Here is a 22,419-nt window from a genome sequence, read left to right as displayed (position 1 = left end):
TTCCATGAATGCCTGAAATTTGGAGGATTGTGTTGTGTGGAATTGTGGCTCATTTACGCAGATCTAAAATTGTAACTAATTGCACTTCTGTTGATTTGAATAAGGCACTGACACGCTGCATCTTATATACTTTGCAGTTACTGCCTCCATCTTTGCCTTGATAGCTTGTATGCTAACTCAAAGTAGACTTTGAGTAGTTAAGCAGAGCTACAAATCCCATCAGGCACAGGATACATCTTCTTGCCTGCGCTGCGTCTGCACCGGGCCCGTTTTGAAAGGCCGGTTTTTACCAGTTCTCGTCTGCATGGTGGCTGGTTAGCAGAGTTGTCATCCTTGTGGTTAAAAGCTAGTCTGCAAGTTCCTACTGTGGGTTAATACCCCTTCTTGCTATATATTTCCTTACTATGTCACACCTAGGAACTGATTCAGAGGTCTGTGTAAAAATAGAAATGTGGTGTTCTAAGTCGGAACAACACATTTCTTAATTGCACCATATTCTGACGGGGAAAGAATGTGGTGCAGGGATATGAAAGCCTCCGCCTTTGCATGAGCCTGATTTACAGTTTGACAGCTCCGGCAACCTCTCAGCAGCCCTGGTTTAGCTTGTCACTAAAAGTAGTTAAACAAAAAAAACACCTATGAGATGCTGTTAAACTCCACTGCACACTTTCCCCCTTTTATAAACCTAGAATTTCATAGACTGCAGCACCACTTTTCTAGTTTAATGAAAGCTTAAGAAAACGTTATTAAATTGGAAAAGTGGCAGTCTTTAAAGAAATGCTTGCAAACTGGAGCAGAGCACGTTTCCCACCACAACGTGTGATTTTAGCAGCTTTTGCTGCTGTAAAGCGCGACCTCTCCCTTTGCAATATTTCCACCCACTTTAGAAGGATGGTGCTGGAAACTAGAGGGGAGAATGTCGGATTTTCACATTATATTTAGCAGAAGCTCAGAATCTGGCCCTTGGCCTCGGATTATATGCCCAGAAGCAGCAGAGTGACGGATATACTGGAAACATACAAGACTATGGCACTCCTACCTTGTGCTGACAGTACTTTTGCAAATACCTCCTTTCTCCCCACAGATACAGCCAAGATGTATGTGCACTGGCCTGATTATTAACCATCTTGATGTTGCGCATGTATCCTGTTGTAGTGAGGTGCAGAATTTGTTTAGGACTGGTATCATTTTAGATGACTTGCAACATGCCCCAAATTATAATTGCACCACATGTTCCCCCTCCTCTACTACTTTGCATCTGGAGGTTCTTGGCACATCTTGTGTTCCAGTGATGGGTGTTCCACAGTCCAGAGCTGAGAGTCATGGTTGGACCCTCAAATGCATGCTGCGTCACACTCAATCTCTAATTAGGCTTTCCACAGAAATGGCTGATTATGTCCTGTCCAAACAAATGGATATCTCTGCGGTTACGGAAACGTGGCTGCATGCAGTAGCTGGCCCAGCAATCTCATTAGCAGTCCCTGCAGGATAAAACATTCTCAGAGCTGATCCTACATCTGGTAGGAGTGGTGGAGTAGCACTAATATATGAAGCCTCCCTTCAGATAGATCAAGTCGAGGTCGCCAGTTTGTTCAATTGTGAGGTTTTGTCTGTAAAATTGTGAACTGATTATGACACCACTATCAATATTATTCTCCTATAATGTCGCTCCAATAACATAGCAGATTTCCTACTTTAATTTAGTTACCTGATTTTTGCCCCTACTTAAACCATTGTCAAAGGTTAGGAGACCTCAATTTAGGGCTTTCTGATAGTTCTGAATCGATGACGGCTGCTGTCGAGGCCACCATGCTGGACTTGGGCTTTTGCCAGCACATTGATGCAGCAACACACGTTAAGGGCAGAACACTTGATTGGGTGGCCAGCTATAATGTTACTATGATCAATGTAGAGATTACACGCTGAAATGGTCCGACCACATCTTAACTCAGTTCAACCTTCTTTGCTCTTAACAGTATACTAAATGTAAAGTAAACCAATGCATGGCTACATTTAGAAATTAGTGCTAATTTATCAGCTTCATCCATGGTGCCCTATTTATTGGCTACTTTGGACAATTTGGCCAATCACTCCACTGCCAGTGACCTAGCTGATTCATACTCAAAACATGATGGTCAATGCGGTTAATTGTTTATCCCCTGAGGAAACCTGGTTGGTGAAATAAAGTCTGGTAGCCCACAGACATCCAGAAATGTATGCCAAAAATTGAGCATTTCAGCAGTGGAGATTGACTGAGTTCAATGATGACAAAGTTAAATACTCCACTGCAGTAAAGGCTCATAAATCTGCCATCTTGTCTGCAACAGAAATTCTCACATGATCAAAGGCTCGATTAATGTGGTCTCCAACTCTAAATCACTTTTTAAAATCCTCAAAGAGTTGGAATACCCCTACCCAGTAGTTTCTGTGGTCAATAAAGATAAAGACTGCCATGACGATTTAAGATTAGGAATATCCTGGTGGACATTGTGATCAAACTTACTGTTTTAGGCAGGTACTATGTTAATCCAGAAACCTCCAAATCGCATGACACCACCCCGATGTTTGAGTTTAGGGTAGTTACAGAGACTGAAGTATTGGAGATATTACAACAACTAAAACCCACAAATTGAAAGGGGATATCTCCTCCTTAAGTGGTTGAGGCGTGTGCAACTCAGTTGTCACCCTTAATTACTAAATGTGTGAATGCATCCTTTCAGGAAAATCTAGTACCATCTTCCATTAAGCAGGGGATCGATCTCTCCTCTGCTAAAAAAAAAAAAATCCTCCCTTGAGTGTGCCTGTAAACTATTGCCCTATCACCAACGTACCATTTCTGTTAATAATCTTGGATAGGGTAGCCTACATACAGATACAGGAATTTCTGTTGAAATATAACATCCTGGGTCAGAGACAGTCAGGGTATTAGGGTACTCATAACACTGAGTCTCCACAATTGAATCGCAAGGCTAACATCTTATATCCTTGAGGAAGCTAGCATAGCACTCCTTATGCTTCTGGATCTGTCCGCCGCCCAATGTTAATTTCTAGATTATTACTCTCTGCCTCCTTTTCTCCAGCAGCAGCCAACTAGATTAGATCTTTCCTGGCGGACTATAAAGCTGACGTTTTCAACGGGGATGCAATGGTGGATGAATTCTTAGTGACTTGTGGAGTTCCACAGGGTTCCTGTGTGTCCCCAACACTTTTTAACATCTTTACTATGCCGCTTTTCAAACTGTTGGATGCTAATAGTGAGATTTATGCAAATTACGCCAACACCACAAAGTTTTATTGCTCTTGTAGGCGACTATAGCAAAGACACAGTTACCATCAATTCTATCCAGTCTCTTACAAACTTGGATGGTGGGCAATGGATCAGCCCTAAATGATACACGGCGGTTCAACTACGCAAGCATAGTCCTAATTTTTGGCAATTTTAGATTGCAGGATTCATGATGTGTCATTGCTAAACTTAGGTTAAGGCTTTGCCGTAATCTTCGACTAAGAACGAAACATGAAAGCACACGTGAATAGTCTGGTCTGTTACTTCGTACTATCTTAAACTGCTTGTGGAACTAAGACTCCTCCTCAAATCTTCTAACTGTGCCACCATTGTATGTACCATTAATGGTAATGGGGCCAGATTAGATTATTGTTCCAGCCTTCTTCACGGCATGGGCAAGGGTGAAATCAACCGTCTGCAAATTGTTCAAAACAATTCAATGCGTGCAATTGAGGGCCTGCGCAGAATTGATCATGTGTCGCGGCCAGGAGGGCTCTACTGTGGTTGTCTATGGATAGTAGAATTTCTTTTCGGCTACTTTGTATCATGCACAAATGCCTATATGGCGACTAGTTATCTGGCGAGTAGACTCTCCTGGCTTCTAGCCCGAAGGGTGCTCAGATAAAACAATGTATGTTTTGTAAGTGCCAAGGGCTAAGGTAACACTAGTTACCCAGAGGCCTTCCCCCTTTTGCGGCGCCATTGAGCTGGAATGCCTTGCCGCCAGACTTAAGGGCATGTCAGTCCTTTCTTGGTTTCAAATGTGGATTGAAAACAGCTATGTTCTATTGACTCTCCCATTTTTTTTGAATATCTGATTCTGTCACTGGTCTAACTGTTGTTGTTTTGTTTTTTGTGGTTTTGTGAAGCACCATCATACCTACTGGCCTTTCATCTATCTTTATGTAAAAAATAAATGACAAGGCCTTGTCTGCTGCCTTTTATATGGAGCGGTGGAATGGGGATTAAGGGAACCCAGATAAGTTGTTAGGGAGGAGAATTAGTTCCTACAGTGCTACTTTGGGGTATCAAAAGGTACCCGTATGACTTAAGCCCGGAAAGAGCTGTCAGTCCCAGAGATGATACGATTAGATTAAGACCACATTTAATGCGGTACAGAATTTGGGTTAATTCCAAAGCTTCCCTATATAAGGATTGTTATTATCATTTTTAGGATATTTATTGAATGCGGATCTAGCTTCAGGAATCGGAGTGGGAAGAACATGGTGAAGGAAGCAGGGAAACGAGGGTGTGAGGCGCTATTAACAGGGGAGGGAGAGAGCAGGCATTTTGTCAGCAATGGATCTAGAAGCAACCAGGGGAGGAAACGGTGGGTAGCAGATCACCCAGCCTCAAGTAGAGTAGGGTGGGGACTGGAGGGTGTGTGGATGTGGATATTTGCACAACACGCAATACAAGACTATCCACGGACACAGAAAAATATAAAACACTTATCACTGAAAGCAGAGTCGTGGAGCAGGCACAGTAGCATCTCTTCCTTTTATATTCCTGTCTTATAAATAACACCTAGTCTGCTATTTAAACACACTATGAATATGGGGAACCATACACGTGTTCAATATGCTGAGATGAATGCACACAAAATATGAATGCACAATTATAATTGTAGATCTACAAAATGAGCCTGACTTAAATACAAATCGAAAATACAAGCAATATCGACACTGTTTCATAAAACACAACTATACACCAAAGCACATTGCACAGCAATGTGGGGCTGGCTGGCACGTGTGCACATGGGTCCAGGTGTGGGAAAACACGGAGATGCCGGACTACTGGGGTCACGTGCAAGTTGTGGATGGTGCGCTGCAGTCATGTTGCTGCCTGGGAGGCCCAAACGGGGCAGGGAGCATTGCCAAGACTACTTCTTCTGTCTGGCAAATGCACAGCAGCAGGGCGGTGAACAGGGCTTCCACGGCTCCCTGGCCTGTGTGCCCTGCCCCTCCCTGTGCCCATCCATCCAGCTCAGCCTTTTACTGCTTGCCGCCCTCCTGCAAGAAATGGGAGGGTTAAAAAGAAGAAACGCCAGTCAGCATCAGGGAAGGCACAGAGACGGCTCAGCAATAGTCAATATGCAATCAGTGTTAGGAAACTGGATCAAGGTGGCTCAACGAAATGGCTCTGATATGTACAAGGGGGAGTTGATGAACCTGGGGCTGTGGATTCCTCTGCCCTGAAGGAAAAATACTGAGGAAGTAGACAAGAAGCATGGCTCAAGCAGGCGGAGAAGCTCTAAACGTGTGAAAACTACATGTGGATTAATATGTCAGGAGGGACAGAACCTTACTTCTGGTGGGTCCACAATTCAAGTTGTAGGTCTTAGTTTACCCATGCTTGCATGGTGCTACTAATCCTGAAACACATGGTGGGGGCTTGGAAAGGCCTTGAAGAGGCACACTATCTCAGCAGATGTGGGTCTGGAGAATTGTGTTAAGGGGCGCATCAAGATAGGGGGAAAATAACAAAAACATTATTAAAAGATCTTGTAAAGAGGGGGAAAGGGGAGGGATGCGGGGAAAATGTGAAAAGACTCGGAGACCAGAAAGTTATCACTGAACTGCAAGGGGCGAAAATAAGTGCATCACAGTTATGTCATTAGCTCAATGAAAAGGTTAAATTGCTTTTGAAGTGGTATGCCTTTTGAACAATAAATAAAGTTTTAAAAAAAGGTCTTGTAACATTCGGAACGTACACGTGCTATAAAATGAGAGCAGGTAAGAGGGGGACGAGGGGCAAGTGCAGGAAGGGGAGAAGAAGACAACGCGCTGACTAGGTCGTGAGACGATTTGGAACGTGCAAGTGCTGGACAAAAAGGGGTGAGAGTGGTGAGAGGAACAATACAAATACAAAACACAAAGTGCGTGGACAAGTCGGGAAAAAACAGACATGCAATTGGGTAAGACAGGTAAGAATGGTAGTAGCCTGGAGAAAGCCACGCTTTAAGGAATGAGGGGCTACATCAGGCAGGCAGACATGAAGTAATGCATTAGGAATGTTCAAGTGTTAACGATGTAAGATGGGCAGTTAGCAGTAAGCAAGGCAATAACGGACGTCGACGCCCAGTGAAGCAGGGGACTACAGTAGTTATAGGGCAAGTAAACCCGATGATGCGGTAGGTAGGATGCAGTAGACGGCACAGGCTTTGCGAAAGTCAAACCATTGCTGCAGGCAGGTTAGGTGCGGTGCAAATTGCAGGCCGTGAAAACGATGAGGCAGATTATGAGGTGGATGCTGAAGATAAAATCTGGCCAGTAAAGCTGTATGAGTGGAGCCCAGAGGTTCCAGCAGAGAGAGGGCAGGTGCCACGAGTAAAAGAAAGGTGAAGGTAGCAAGGGGATGGGGAACATTGTAGCGGGTTATTTGTTTTTATAATAATTTCTGAGTTTTTTGGAATCATCTTTGTCTGTATATGGTTTGTCTCACATTGACGACTGGTTGAATTGAATGGCTGAATTCCCCCCCGCACCCTCCACCCCACATCAATGGGCGCCTACAGAATCTTTTTTACAACTGTACTATTGAAACTGAAAGAAACACAGTGAAGGAAAATGCACAATAGCATCATTTGTTCGTAGCCATTGTTCCACGAAGAATTAAGCTTTATGAAAAACTCCCCCTTCTTATCACCCACCATTGCACTTCTTCGGAGACCTGTCACAGACCAGAATACCTTTCAATTTCCAATGCCTGTAGCAATTTAATTGTAATCCTGCATAACTTTAAAAATGTAGGAGGACAACCCCATTGCTTGTTGTTTGATTGCTGATTGCTTTGAACAGCTGATCACTGTGGGTGTTGTAATAAGGTGTCTTGGCCTGCACTTTTGGTTTCCATTGATTCGGAAATCTAGAATCTAATCGGCCCAATTCCAGAATATATGTGTTTGATTAAAAATAGGCGTTGGAAGGCCCCATTTTAGACTTTGCAGTAACATTTGATTGCAAAGTCTCTATACCCAGTAAATGTGTTCTCATTGATATGCAAGTTGGGCTAATGTGCCTCAATAACAAATGGGTTACGATTAAAACTACAGCCATTCTGGAGTCGGACAAAGAAGGAGGTTGTGTCTGGTCTAGCATTACCAAGATTGTTCATTTTTGTATAGTACAAAAACACTGCTGCACTCTGGGTATAAACCTGATTTCAACTAAAATTCTTAGTGTACTCCAGATAACTGTGTAAGTTATTCCTTATCCATTGACGGGATTGGTGAAGACTAATTGTTTCTCAAATCTAGTACACACCAGGATTGAGAGACATAGCTGAAGCATTGAGAGCGTATGTCTCGTTTCGTGGTTTTGATTTGAGAGTTTGATCATTAGTAGGATGTCTTGTGGCCATCAAAGCTGCTCTTCCATTGGCTGTAAAGACATTGAGGTACGAGTTTGTTAACACTGAACTATGAACAAAACTAATAGTTTGTGATACCATAGGACATGACCTCTTGCCATGGGATAGTCTGTTTTACAAAAACATTCCACAATAAGGCTATTTGAGATCATCAGAAATAAGTAAGTAGTTGAATAGTGCTCAAGTGATGTCCGTTTGGTAGCATTTCAGATTTTCTGTAAGCCCTTCAGAGCATGGAATATTGTAAAGACTTTATAAAACATTGGGATGCTATTGGAAAGACAAATTAACTTCTGTGTAAATGTAAGTGTTTGGGTAATTTTGAGGGTAAGGTAGTTGCAGTGATGTGATTGACTATACTAGGATGCCCATTTCCTGAATTGGGAACACCTTCCACAGACTTAACATGGCAGTGTTGGAATGTCACTAAAATAGCGACTCTACATTGTGGTTTATAACGGTACACTGACGTGGTACTTTTCTTTTTTGTTGCTTTGCCTTATAATTTGCTTTTCTCTTTGGATTTCAGGCAAGAGCAAAGAGGCTGAAATAAAGAGAATAAACAAGGAACTTGCCAACATCCGATCTAAATTTAAGGGTGAGTGTCCAGGCTGTTGAACTGTAAATTGCTTGTGCTTGTATTTAATGGTCTAGTTGCAGCATTTCTCCGTTCTAAAACTCTCTTGTTGATTGAACGTTTAAGTGTAAGGGCACAAGCTCTACACTTAGAATGCCCTTCAGTGTTGACCGCCCATGTGTTGTAAAAACCCACAGTAACACATCCATTTCTGATAATGCGGTCTTTAAAAACCTGCACCTGTGCCCCCCCCTCCTCACCCAAACCCCCCACACAACACCCCTTCACAATATGGAAGCCATCTACCCTTGTCCATTTTTTTTCTTGGCTCAGATTCAAAGCGCTAAACGTGTAAATCTTGTTAGTTCACGAATATCTAGCCCCATGTTCCACCACCTTCCAGTAACCCACATATTGAAACTGTTTTTAAACTGACCCCAGAACCATACAAGCCAACATGCTACTTTACACTGGGTTGATGGGAATTGTAGTCCTGGCTTTATAACTTATATCCAGGACTACATGCCCCAGAATGCAAAGTTAAAGTAAGGACTGGACTACAATCCCCCGAATGCAACAGGCATGTTGCCATCAATGCATAAATCACCTGCTTTAGTATGCGTGAAGGGGTGAGTTATGATGTTGACTGTTTTTCACAAGCCGTAACCGGATATGCATGTCAAGGAAGTGGAGGGGAAGTTATAGTTCTGATTTAGTTTAGTGTAGTTCATGCAAGGGGAAACCTTTTATAATGTAACCACTTATTGTTTATTCCATCAAGCAGAAGTGTTATATTTCTTGTTATGCCACAAGTCTTGTGTTCCTTCAAACCTACCATACTACATTTCCTATGTATATCACAAAGCTGACAATTGGCGCATCTCTTAGAAAACGGATGCCTTCACGATTTACTTTATCAGCAAAATACATCACTACATGTTATGATAATTGAAGTTCTTGTTTTTCCGACCTATAAAACACTAATTGTATTGACAATAAGGTCACTGCTCTTCACCAGAATGACAGAAGATCACCTTACCTTCAGAAAACGACTGAAAACCGGGCTGTTCATCCAACCAAGACTAGCATAAAAACAGGAACCTCACACAACTATAACTGCGAACCCAAGACAACCAAGGGACAGTATGAATCCTGCAACCACCAATAAAACAACCACACTGTGCTAACCACTTTGCTCCTAGTTCCTCTCCAGCATAAGAGAAAGAAAAATTCTCTGACTGGCAGAGGTTGCGAAAGAGTCCTGCAGAAGGACATGAAGCATCCAAGTGGATGTTAAGGTCTCAGAGGAGGAGATGTTGAGAGGGAGGAGGAGAGGTCTGCCCACTCAGAGGAAGGAAGCTACCTGGCCGGGTGGCCGGTAAATGGTGGCCACAGTGAGCGAAAGGCCAGGAGAGCTAGAGAGAGGCTGCAGATCGGGCATTCAAAGGAGGAGTAGTCCTGCATAGGAATGACAGAAGCAGGGATCCACTCTGGGAAGATCAAGGCTACACCCCCACCGGGACGGTTGGTCCTGGACACAGAGAGGATCTTGTAGCCATCAGGAAGGAGAGCGTCAAAGCTCGTGACCAAGCTGGCCGTGAACCACGTCGCGTTCAGACAGAATACATCCAGATCGAGTTCTTCCAGGAGATGGCAGATGTAGGAGGAGTGTTCGACAGCTGAGGGAGAGTCATGAGTAGCAATGTGAAGCAGGTTGCCCCCTTTGAAGGACTTCCGTGGAGGGGTACAGGTCAGAGGTACACCCTGCGGAAGTGTTGTAGGCACCCAAGGATGGGCAGAGGAAGGAGGAAGAGAGGGCAAGCTAGCTAAGGAGGAGGTGAGTGCCAGAGTGCTGGTGGAGGAAGGAGGCAACAAGGTGGGCAGAGAAGCAGCAGAGGCAGCCATAGAGGTGGCAGAGGATAGAGGAGGCAGAGGAGCCAAAGAGGGGGAAAGAAGGGACAGCAGAAGAAGAAAGGAAGTTGATAAGGCGCGGGAAGCAACTGGAAGGTTGGCCGGAGGGCCTTGGACCAAGACTGTGCCGTTTAGGTAAACATTAATTATGATCTTGGAGGAGTGGAATGGGTCCAGGAGGGCCTTCCACTGGGTGCCACCATTAATACGTGAAGAGGAAAAAGGAGCGGGAGACCAGAGACCATATGGGGGGGGGCAGGTGGTCCATAGGCCTGGGGAGGGAACGACAAAGAGGATGTTGGTAAGGGACTGTCTGGAGGAAGCATTGGTATATGTATCAGCGATAGGGAGGCCTGGGTTGGAGACCAGGAAATCCCTTTTGAACATCTTCCTGCCAGACTTAGTGAGAAGAATAGGATAGTCGATAGAAAAGCAGTTAGAAGAATACGGGTGAGACCGAGAGCACCATAGAGGGTGCAGAGGGCAGAGTGGGGGTGGGGGGGAAAGGGAGAGTGGAGGGGTGGTAAGCTAAGAGGATGATGTCGGGGGACACTACTAAAGTGGGGGGGACACAGAAGGAGGAGGGGCACAGAAGAATGACAGAAAATCAGATGCAATATATTGACAAGTCAATTACCAACAGAACCCAGAAGTAAAGAATGGACACAGCAGGGATGCAGGCAGTACAATGTAAGCAACAACCGAGAAGAAACAAAAACAAAGAGAACCGACGATCACTTGCGGAACCTCGAGGTAAGGAAGATCAGAGCAGTGATGCAGGCACTACAATGTGAGCAAACGACAATGGATAACAAAAACGCCAAAAGAACAATTACACGATAGGTCAGAGGTTCGGCGCTAGGAAAGGGCATGGGGATTAGGATAGTGGGCAGGAGAGGGCCCGCGGGGGGTGTGCGGCCATGTGTTGAGAGACCGGCCTAGAGTTGCAAGGGAGCATGCGCAATCAAGGATTGCAAGGGAAGTGCACGCGAACTAGGATGTGAGGGAGTGCACGCAGCCTAAGATGAGAGGTAGCATATGCGGCCTAAGATGTGAGGGAGCATGCGCGGCCTCTAGGATGCGAAGAACGCAAAGCCTGAGATGCAAGGTAGCGTGCATGGCCAAGATGGAAGGAAGCGCACGCGACCTACGGTATCTGGGAGCGCCAGTGAGCATAGGGGGGCAGAAGGACAGATCTTGGGGTGGGAGGGGCAACACATGTGCAAGAGTGAGAAGGGGCACCATGTCAGGGGGGCTGCGTGGAGTGAAGCAAGCGAACTCTCCCGCAACTTCTTACCTGGCGGCCACAGACAGGAGGGTGAGGTTGGCCGCACTCACGTTCTACACCGCAACCCCCTCGCCGCCCAACACTGCAGCCCTGTCCTGCGAGGGCTTTGCTGCAGAGGGTCCCTATCTCGGTTCTTAGACACAGATGCGTAGGCAAAGCGTGCTATGTATAGCCGGGCAGCGTCTCTTGTGCACCTGCGTCACTCAACACTGCAGTCTTGTCCTGCGAGTTCTTTGCTGAAGAGGGTTGTTACCTTGGGTTCTTATAGGCATGGATGCGTGGATGTAGCGAAGCGTGCTACGCATATTTGGCCAGCGTCTCCTGCGCAACTGCATCGCTCAACACAGCGGCCTGGTCCTGCGAGACCTTATAAGACCTACTGCCACCTTCCCCTGACTAACCAACTCCACTCTAAGATCTCCTACCACCTTAGCAGTACATACACAATGTCCCACGTCCCCCCACTAACGCCCACCACAGGATAGCCGCTAGCACATCAACATTAGGTGAGCCACGACTAAGCTCTCCCCTTAAGCTTCATCTCACTCCCTCCCCCCACATCAGCGGCTAAACCGACCAAAAGAGCTGCAGTCTATGCATTTGTGGGTTCTTCTTAATAGATAACATACGCCAGAGCTGCTTCCACCAAACCCATAGAACGCAGATCAGCACTCAGGAACCATGTTCTTCCAACCTGCACCCATCAGCACCACTGGTTTAACATCTGCCTGTCCCACTAATGAACCCCACCCCCTTTTTTCTTAGAGCCAACTGCTGTGAGGCCACCAATAATGGCATATTGACAAATCTACAATGCAATTTACATTACGTTCTGCTGTGAAATCATTCTACATTTCTCCTGTATAGACCGGGCACCAAATTCAGATTTTCTGGATCTTGTCAATCCCATACCTTGCAGAAACAGCCTTCGAGTGTTTGACCCGTTGTATCGCATTTTATTTTACTTTAACTTGGCGATCTACAGCAGTGCATCTGTTATAGGATCCATGAATAATATATATATATATTCTATCCTATCCCATGAGGGTGTACTTTAAAGGTCTTTTTCAGGGAAATGTATCCTGAATCTCCGGTGCTGCCTTCTGCCCTAGCTGATCTACACAAGTCCCGGTGGTGCCACGTCCTACTCCTCCTCTACCCGCTTGACCTCCTCCATCACTTCCTTCTCTGCCACCGCTATCCCCGGTAGAAAAAACTTTGGGTGCACCACTAGACAACACTTGGCGCCACATGCAGCGGATCAACCTCCTGCTTCCGCTTCACTGGATGAGGGTCAGGCGGGCCAGGACAGCGATGAACAGCCCTCTCTGTCAGAGCATGTCATGACCGGGTGCTGGATGTGATGGCTTTGCTGATATTCCAGTGCCCGAGGCCCCCGCTCCACAGGAAGGGGTGCTTTCTGGAGCCTTTACTCTATCACCACAGGAGCGCACAGACTGACTGCCACGTCTTTATCGGTCCTGGCGAACGCTCCAGCTAAGGCCCCTTATACACAGAGGTCAGGGTCCCAAACTCAGTCCTTCTCTGGATTCAGGAGGTTTCAAGATCGCTGTGCGCACCGATCTAAAGCTCCGGTTGGCGGGCCTGCCGTAAGCAACAACAGCAAGGTGGCCGGTTTTTCTCTCGTCCATCAGTCTCCTCTCCAGAGACCGATAGTCTCCCTGCCGGAAAATCTTCCAAATTATATCTTTTGTCGGTTGCACGAGACTCCGGTGGGAAGACGAATTTCGTTTCATCTGGAGATATGGCAGACCATCACCGAAGACAGATGGGTTTTGTCTATCGCTCGGGCGGTCTTCCGTTTTCTCCTCCCCCCGCCCCACCCTTCAACCCTCCTTTCCAGCAGACCGGGTCGCCCTCCCTCAGAGCCGAGGTACAGAAACTTCTAGACCTCAGAGCGGTGGAGCCTGTTCCCCTCAGGGAGCTAGGGGAGGGCTACTACTCCCGTCTGTTCAGTGCCCAAGCCCAACCCGGCTGGCCTGCACACTATCTTCGATCTTTCCCAGTTCAATCTATCTCTTCCCCAATAGATATTCAAGATGATCATGCTTTGCCAAATAAGGTCCTCTCTTCGGAAAGGCGATTGGCTCAGTGTAGTAGACCTCCAGGATGCATACATGCACATTCTGATTTGGAGCCCGCATCGGAAATGTCTGCAGTTCTCCCTGGGAGCGGAACACTTCTAGTTTCGTGTGCTCCTTTTGGTCTCAGCTCGGTGCTGCGTGTCTTTACGAAGATGTCGGTCATCGCAGCTTTCTTCAGACTGGAGGGGGTTCATGATTATCCATATTTGGACGATTGGCTCCTGCGCACTCCTGGCCCACAGATGGCCTTGACCAATCTTCAGTCTCTCCTTCAGCTCCTGTTCCATGTTGGGCTTGTCAGTGAATTGGTGGAAATCATCCATGACTGTCTCTCAAGACCGGATTGTCCTGCTTTTCCATTGGAATTCAGTCAGTACCAAGGTAGTCTGTATTTGCACTGACAATTCTGTGGCGATGTTTTACATCAACAAGCAGGGTGGCACCAAGTCACCTTTCCTTGTGGACCTAGCCATACAAATTTGGGACTGTGCCATCAAGCGCAAGGTCTGGCGCCAGGCTGTACACATCCCGGTTCACATCAATGTGGCTGCAGACTCACTCAGCCGTCAGTCGGCAGCCAGTTACGAGTGGGAAATGAACTGCTATGTCCTCTCCAAAATTTTTCGCCAGTGGGGCACTCAAGAAGTGGACCTCTTTGCGACATCTACAAACAGGAAACTTCCTCTTTATGCATCCAGGGACGGCCTTGGAGCATCAGGTCCTGTGGCACAACATGAAGGCTTATGCTTTTCCTCCATCGCCTCTCATTCATCATCACTCTGCTAGCTCAGGAGTGCATCGAATTGCACACTCCTGTTCATAGCTCCTTGGTGGCCAGCCAGATTCTGGTTTTCGGAACTTCAACTTCAACATCTGTTGATTCTTCCTCCAATCAGATTGCTGCTGATTCCCAACCTTCTTCACCAGAGCGATCGCCAGCTGTGGCACCCCTCCACACAATCATTCAGCTTGGCGGCTTGGTGCCTGAGTTCAGATCTTTAGCACAGTTTAATCTGTCTGAAGTCAATATGCGCATTATCCAAGCAGCCAGGAAACCTTCTACGAGGGCTCAATATAGGAACAAATGGCTCTGTTTTTGCCACTGGTGCTTAGCTAAACAGCTCGACCCCAGACAGGCTATGGTTGACACCGTTCTATCCTTTGTGTCCCACCTCGCAGCTTCTGGCATTCATGTTCTGTCTTGCAGAATTTACTTATCTGCCATTGTGGCCTACCCGTCCACAGTTGTTCCTTCTCATTTACTAATCCAGTCATCAAAAGGTATTTTGCGGTACTCCTCTGTCTTTTCCTGCCTGTTTGCACTCTGCATCCCAAATGGGATTTAAATGTAGTGCTCACTGCTTTATACCATAAGCCGTTTGAACCCATGGCCACTACTGATCTTAAGTACCTTTCTGAAAGGTTGCTTTTCTGATTGCCATTACATCCGCAAGGCGAGTAAGCGAACTCCAAGCTCTTTCTGTGGAACATCCGTTCCTCACTTTCCACAAGGATAAAGTTGTGCTTTACACTCATCCTTCCTAAGGTGGTAACTGACTTTCTTTTGATTCAGTCTATCTCCTTACCAGTTTTCTTCCCAAACCCGGCATCTGATGCTGAGAGAGTTTGACACAATTTGGATATCAGACGAGCCCTAAAGTTTTACCTTGATAGAACGGGGTAACTCAGAAGCTCCTCACAACTCTTTGTCACATTCAGTGACCCTAAAGGGAAACCAGCTTCCAAAGCATCCATTTCCCGTTGGATTGCTTTGTGCATTTCAGAGGCCTATAACATTCAAGGCCTTCAACCATCTAGGGGCAACCATGCTCAAATAGTCCGCAGCAAAGCGGTTGCTGTTGCCTTCCAAAAGTATGTTCCTTGGGAGTCCATCGCCAAGGCGGCTACGTGGGCCTCCCCATCAGCTTTCTGCAAGCATTACTCCTTAGACCTGAGCTCCAGGGCTGATGCCCAATTTTGGCCAGGCTGTCCTAAAAAACTTGTTTCAGTGAAGGGATTTTCCATCCACCCTTACTACCTCTGGTTGTGCTTGGGAATCTCCCACAAGTATGGAGAAAAGGGGACGGGACGTAGCAGTATAACAAAGTGACTCACCTTAGTGACTATCTTACTCCTAGTAAATACAGGGTTCTATTTCTCAGAACAAATGTTGGTGTTCCATTTTGTACTGTGACCTTCATTACCCTCTAATGCATTCAGGGAAAACATCCTAAATACCTTGGCAATAAGCAAAAACACCATGCCATGGAGCCTTCTACTTCTCTGTGGCCTTGGATCTACTCCTGCAACTCCAGAGGCATTCATTTTTCCGCAGTTTGAGGACCAACTAAATGGTACATGTTTGTGTTACTGTTCATGCTAAGACAAGCATGCATCCTTCAGATGAAAGCTTAGAACTCTCCTCTGCCGACCATCATGCTTCTGTTCAAGAACAAAGGTGTTGCCATGTGGTAGAAATCTAACCTAACAATTAAGCTGTTTTTTCTTTAATGGCCCCACTATTCAAACTAGCAAATCACTCTGTTGAAGCAGCTTCCTGGTGGCAAGAGTGCTGTTCAAATAACCTAGTCGATAACACCACTGGGCCAGAATGTGTGCATGGGCAATTACATATAACTTTCTATGCTATACAAGTCTCCTCAGTTGGCGTGACCGAATGCCTTCTGCGAGGGTAAAATAGTCTGACATGTTTTTGATTTATGATAATCTGGGTAATTCAGTTTCTGAAAGATCTGCTAATTTGACCCTACTTTGATAATGCTCACTGCCAAAAGCAAAGTGCACCCATTTACCTTTGCTATTATTGTCTTCCGACATCCCCACCAGCAGCCTTGCAGTGGCAACAGAGGAGGTTTAAAGGTAATTTGTATTTCTGAACACAGCTGCAATAACCTAAAGTTCCAACTTACAAAGGTGGCTTTTTAACTGTTTGCACTTCTGACTCAAAACCTTATGATTGTATAGCTCAGACATCTGGTGGCAGTTCTCACAATCTAAACATAATCCATGTTTAGTTTTGACATGGCGGCTATTGAGATTGCATAATTATAAATCCACAAGCATGTGATGCCCTCTTATGTTAGATTGGAGACTTCTTCATGACGGCAGCTTGTGTGCATTGAACTGCCTGGGCTGGGTGTATCCAAAACAAACATGTTGTTTCCAGCCCAGGAAGCCTTCTTTGATTCCACCCCTGAGAAGGGTTGTTCCCTTCCTCCAGGAAACAGGAACACGCTTAGAGAGGTCTCTTGGGAACCAGTGCTTCAAGGAAAGTCCTGTCACTACAATAGACACCTCAGACCGGAGTGCTGATTTGTGTAGTTCTTTTGATGTAAGCAGACAGGGGAAGGGTTGGGGCGTTGGAATAGCCCAGTAGAAAGTTACAGTCCACAAAAGGTTCTCCCCATCTTGGATTTTGCTAGAGCTCCAAGACTTTGTCCTTCTTCCCACTTCCTGCCGTCATGGTACTCTGGGTAAGACGTCAGAGGTCTGATGGACACTTGTTACAGCTGCCAAGATTGGACCCTTAACAGACTTGCTGTAGACCAATCCACTGTAGCATTCTGCATACAGCAGCCATCCCTTCACCTTAGTTGATCCATCTTTGGACACTGCTGGGATTCACTGGAACCTGATTGGGGGTGCAGTCTACTCCTAAAGTACTCGACCAGAGAGGTGAAGACAAAGAGCTCAAACTACGAGAACAGCTCTTCTCCTTAGCCATCCTATAGGCCTATTTGGGATGATCAGCTTGCTGTACAAGACCTACTGCAACTCAGACTGGTACCCTACTTTCTGCAGTTGATGGATTCATGCAAGTGCTCTCTACAAATATTTCTGGTTGGGAAGGGCAGTAAAAAGGACTTGCCTTGCTCCAGAGATCTTGAGAGACTGTGGACTGAGCCTCCCGGCACCCAAAGAACAGAGGCAGACACTCTGCACCCCCACACCTACCCTGGATCTCTGAAATGCCTTGATGCCCATGTTAAATCTGCTGCATCTTCACCCCATGCCGAAGCTCTGCTCTCTTAATATGAGGCCCGTTTAGTCTTCTAGAGTCCCCTGCTTGACACTGCCTGCAAAGTTGCCAGACGCTTCTGGCTCCAAGTGTTGCTGCTACAGTACCATGATGCTGTGTTGCGCCGGATTGCTGAAGAAGGCAAGTCTGTGTCTCTGCATCACATGCTGCAGGGGCTGCCATCGTCTGTGAGCTGATATTGCCTTCAGTTTCCCAGGGTCTTCAACCCACAAGCTGTGCTCCTGCCGAACCGCCCGCTTCGTTGGATCCAGCTGATGCTGCTCCCCAACTTGCCCCTAGCTCTGTGGCAAAAGCACCCAGAATTCTAGTTTGACGCCGAAAAGCCAGGCTCAATGTTGTTGAGCCCTGAAACACCAAAACTAAAGGGGAGTGGGACCTTTTCCCTGGGTCTGGTTGAAAGGACCCAAGAGAATTTTAAGCCACCTGCTCTACCTTTTTTAATACCAAATGCAATTACTTTGACATTTTGCTGCTGAATCATTGGCCTGAAAAACCCTGCTTGCAAACTAAAGTTCTCCTTTATTCTGAAAGTATGCTTGTATGTTTTCCCTTGAGGGGGAGTGGGTCTCTGGTTTTTCTGCTGGATGTATGCATTTTTGACAGATTAAAGATACTAGTTTTATAGAACCATTGGGTTGACATTCTTTTATTTGCTACTACTGTTTTTTATGGCTCCTCCTGAAAAGAATAACCTGCCTTTGGCCTATGCTGCCCCAAACAATGAAGGAGACATACCTGTCTGGTTGTGGCTGTCACCTTTATGATTGGGATTACTGCTGGTTTAGTTGTGGTGTGGGGCAGTGAAGACACTTAGCCACTACTCGTCTTTGTACTCCTGCAGAGCAACAGTCCTTTTGTGACCGTTGGTAATTAATTTGCAATGGTGAGATTATACTTGTTTATTATCATTCGTATAATGTGCCTTGGGCATGACTGTAAACTAACAAGGTACAGTACTTTCTATAATCTTTCAGTAGAGTGTGCATATTACTCTTTGTGAACTGCAAGGAAGGGAGATGGGTTGATACTCACTCATCACAGGGAAGGAAACCTCTTTGTTGGGCATGCAGGCAGTTTTTGTTGTGGCAGGATTCTTAAATTCCGTAATAACAGGGTGTTACACCAGAGATTGGTGTGTTAATAGGCAGGCTAAAGAGGATGAAGGGAAGTGGCGCGATGTTTGCTTGAATTGCCTGTGCTTCACTCAGTGTGTGCATGGCATGCCGCCTCTTGCATTTATCGTGCACGTTTTCTGTTTTTGCTTCATACAGCCAATAGACCCAAACTGAATGCAGGTGCTTTTGGTGAGGTCAGTGTTACATGAAATGTTATCGTTTTTTTTGCTCAGTAATTTAGATAGTTCAAATCTTTTATTTGGTATTTAGGGAACCAGAGGCCATCTTCAGGAAGAAAGATTGCTGTACACCAGTAATGGTTACGGGCATAAAATGGTTTTGGCAAGGGGAGGAAATGGGCCGGAACCAGACAGGGCTGTCCTCTGGCAAAAATTGTCTTGACAGAGCACTGTTACGTGGAGACCCACACAAGGCCCCAATCTCCCCAGGTTGAGGATCCTCTCTGCACCGGATGTACCGAGTCACCTGACCACCGAGATTTACTTTTGAAATCTTGAGATGTGTGGCAATGTACAACTGATTAGCAAGCTGTATCTGACGTCGTCCATTGCTCGTCTGGGCAGCCCAGGCCTGAATAGCAAAACCGTCCAAAGGTGTATATATGTCTTGTACAGTTATGGTGAGTTTTCTGATACATGAAATGAGCACCATATCTGGGTTGCATTGCATTCTCGGAAGGAATGAATGCTTGAATTACTCTCGCAGAAATGGTTGTTTAAATGTGCTGTTATTCTTATGTTCCCAATATGTACTCTATATGCAAAGGAGCCAGCATCTGACATAGTCTTAGCACTCAGCCACTCTTTCGAAAGCCTCCCCTACTACCGGTCATTAAGCCTCACACTGTCACACAATAATGAAGCAGATATTTGAGAGCCACTCATTGTGTATACGGGCCACAGGTTTATTACATATTTTACATCACATCACAATCTGAAAACATTAACAATTGTAGGATCGTAAGCGACCAGCTGACTTAACACAAGGGTTATTTAAGCATAATCATAAATAGTTTCTAGACTTTATCAATTTTTCATTAAACACTTGTTAACAGCCACAACTCCCTTGCCTGGTGCATCGGACTGGCCCCGTCCCTGGGGGTTGTTCCGGGCTGGCCGGAGCGCTGTTCGTTATATGTGTGCCCAGGAAAGTCAAAGTTCTTCCAGTTTTTTGGGCACCCTTGACACCCGGCCTGCAGACGATCCCTTGTTGTTAGCAGGAGGGCGACTCTTTTCCTCCCCCTTTACATCATCACCCTTGTTTTGTATTTACTCTTGAACTGGTCGCTTACATTACCACCTGCGACGTTTGAACGCAACCCGAAACGCAGTTGTCATTATGTACTCTCTGCTTTGCCCAACTTGGCTGCTTCCTCTTACCCCTCTCGTTTCGGGAGGGTGGGTGGGAACATCTTCTTTCAGCCTCAGCAGCGCCGTATAAAAGGCCACCACCCTTGCCCCCCCATGGGTTGGTTATGTCATTTTAAAAATGGCTGGCCAATGGCCACCCTGGTCATCTTGCAGGCTGCTTTTTTTGGCGCCCTTGGCTTCTCTTTTCATGGTCTTCTGACCCTTTCCCCATTGTATTCCTTTGCAGTCTTAGGCCATGTTAAGCTAGCAGCCTCTTTCTTCTCCACTGTGGCTCCCTTACCCCCCTCTCCCATTCAGGGTACATGCATTATTGGCCACCTAGCTCTGCCCCTCAGCCCCGTCCACACCACTCTGGAAATTCGTGCCCCCTGCTTCATCCTCAGTGTAAATACTGCGCCCATGGGGCATCGTGGTTGCCATCACTCTGGGCTGTCCAAACCACTAAAGACTTCAAACTTGCCGGTCGGTGTGCTGCCTCCTAACATAATCAAAGCGGGACTTAATGCATCACTTTGGCTCTCCGAGCGGCAACTCTGCTGGGAGACGGTAGATGTTTACAACGTTTCTGGATAAAAAAAGAAAACGCCGAGAGCAAATGAACGGAAGGTGTGTCCGGGACGAGGTATGGTTTTAACAACGATGCTTCGGTTCCTTCTGAATCGTATAATCTCCCCGCAGGTTTCACAATGTCATTTTTATTTCTCAGCTTTAAAAAAATCGGCGAACACACCATATAAACCTGGTTTACAGCAAACTTTCGAAATGAAAGTGTTCGTTTATTTTAAATCCTGCACATTGCAGAGCTGATGTGGTCGTGTAGCTGAATGATCGTTGGTGGCACCAGGACCCCTGCATTCTAATGACATGATTCCCACTCTTGAAAACGTACTGTAATCTTTGGCACATGACTTTATCTTCCCAGGCCTCTTTAACATTTTCTACCACAAATGGGGCCGCGTGAAGGCAGGGTAACCACAATATTAAATACTATTTTATTTATTGTGCATTTTTAAGGCGCTTACAGCAAGTAAATTGTTTTTCGAAGCGCCCACAGGGCAACAGGGCGGGCACATGAGAATTAAAAGCAAATGTAACAATGAAAAATAGATGCAGTCCTACTAGGCCTTGTGAGCATTCAGAACGTGCAAGTGCAGAAAGAGAGAAGGGAAGAGGGAGGGGGATAAGTGCTAGGAGTACCATGGGGGAGTCCTGGGGGTGGGTTAGCAGCTGTTATGTGACTTGTTAAGAGTGGTCAACTGGCAGTAGAATAGTGAGTACAGTCCTGTGGTAGCACAGACCAGTGGGTGCCAAGGCAAGTGCTCGGAGCGGGCGGAGGCTGAAGGAGATTGGCTGTGTGAGGCCAGGACCCAGGTGGACACAGAAGGTCCCTGGTCATCAATCTCGGCAACTGTGGGATTTAGCAGAGATGGGAGGAAGGGAAGGAGGAGATGAAAAGAAAGGTCTTGAGGAGCTTCCGGAATTTGAGAAAGATCACAAATACGCAAGATATGTTTTTGCATGTTACTTTGGGGGTGTGCATAGGATTAAAACTCCTAAACGTGGGTGCTTTGTGCACTGTGTGGGAGATGAGCATGCAGCAAACCAGCAAACGAACGGGTGGATGGACGAACGAACGAACGAACGAACGAACGAACGAACGAACGGATGAATGAGTGTACGGTATACTGAATCAGCTTATGTGCTAGATGGATGAGAACTGTGGGCATTCTTCTGTCCCATAAATGTTCTTTGATTTTATGCAAATATCCAGGCTTGTGCTCTATGGCCAGATACTTGGTTGCATGACCTAATGACCTAATGTGGGGCCACGTCCATCAGCCCTCCAGCTGGTTCCCCCAGTAAATGTTTTCAATTTCCAGCACTGGTTTTGGCGACATGTGGAGCTAGTCTTCACAAACTAGCATTTATTACTGGCACCCCATTTGGGTAGCTGGGAATCGTTAACATTTAGTGGATAACTTGTAATAGTCCTGAAATGGTAGGTGGGAAGTGAAATGAGGCAGGGGCTTTAAAGTGTGGTCATCAGGAGAGGCACTGGCTAGGTTTGTTGATGTGAGTGTGCTCCTTGAAGAGGGTGGGTTGGGAAATATTTTCTGAATTGCGTAAGGGTGGGGGTGAGTGGTATATGAGGTTCCTCAGTCATGGTGGGTAGAGCGGGATAGTGCTTTGCTTGTCTTTAACTGTTTGCATTTCTGATTCTCCAGTTGATGGCCTTTTTAGCTTTAGAGAGGAGTTGTGGGAGTACTGCAAACAAGCATGTCTCAGGGTTTGAGAAGGTATACCAAAAGCATTGA

At 46.1% G+C, this 22,419-nt stretch overlaps 1 protein-coding gene across 2 annotated transcripts in view; it reads left to right on the top strand.

Annotated features, from left to right (window-relative positions):
- Positions 1-22,419, top strand: part of AP2A2 (adaptor related protein complex 2 subunit alpha 2) — a 1,261,084-nt gene that overhangs the window by 137,073 nt on the left and 1,101,592 nt on the right. For both annotated transcript variants that reach the window (XM_069624009.1, XM_069624008.1), the window contains exon 2: positions 8,187-8,255. In XM_069624009.1, the coding sequence (XP_069480110.1) occupies positions 8,187-8,255 (69 nt within the window). The remainder of the gene's footprint in view (positions 1-8,186; positions 8,256-22,419) is intronic.

This window comes from Ambystoma mexicanum, chromosome 11 (assembly GCF_040938575.1).
Source record: "Ambystoma mexicanum isolate Mex_15411 chromosome 11, UKY_AmexF1_1, whole genome shotgun sequence".
Taxonomy (NCBI): domain Eukaryota; kingdom Metazoa; phylum Chordata; class Amphibia; order Caudata; family Ambystomatidae; genus Ambystoma; species Ambystoma mexicanum.
Note: the sequence above shows the minus strand (reverse complement) of the source record. Positions and strands in the feature narration are given on the sequence as shown.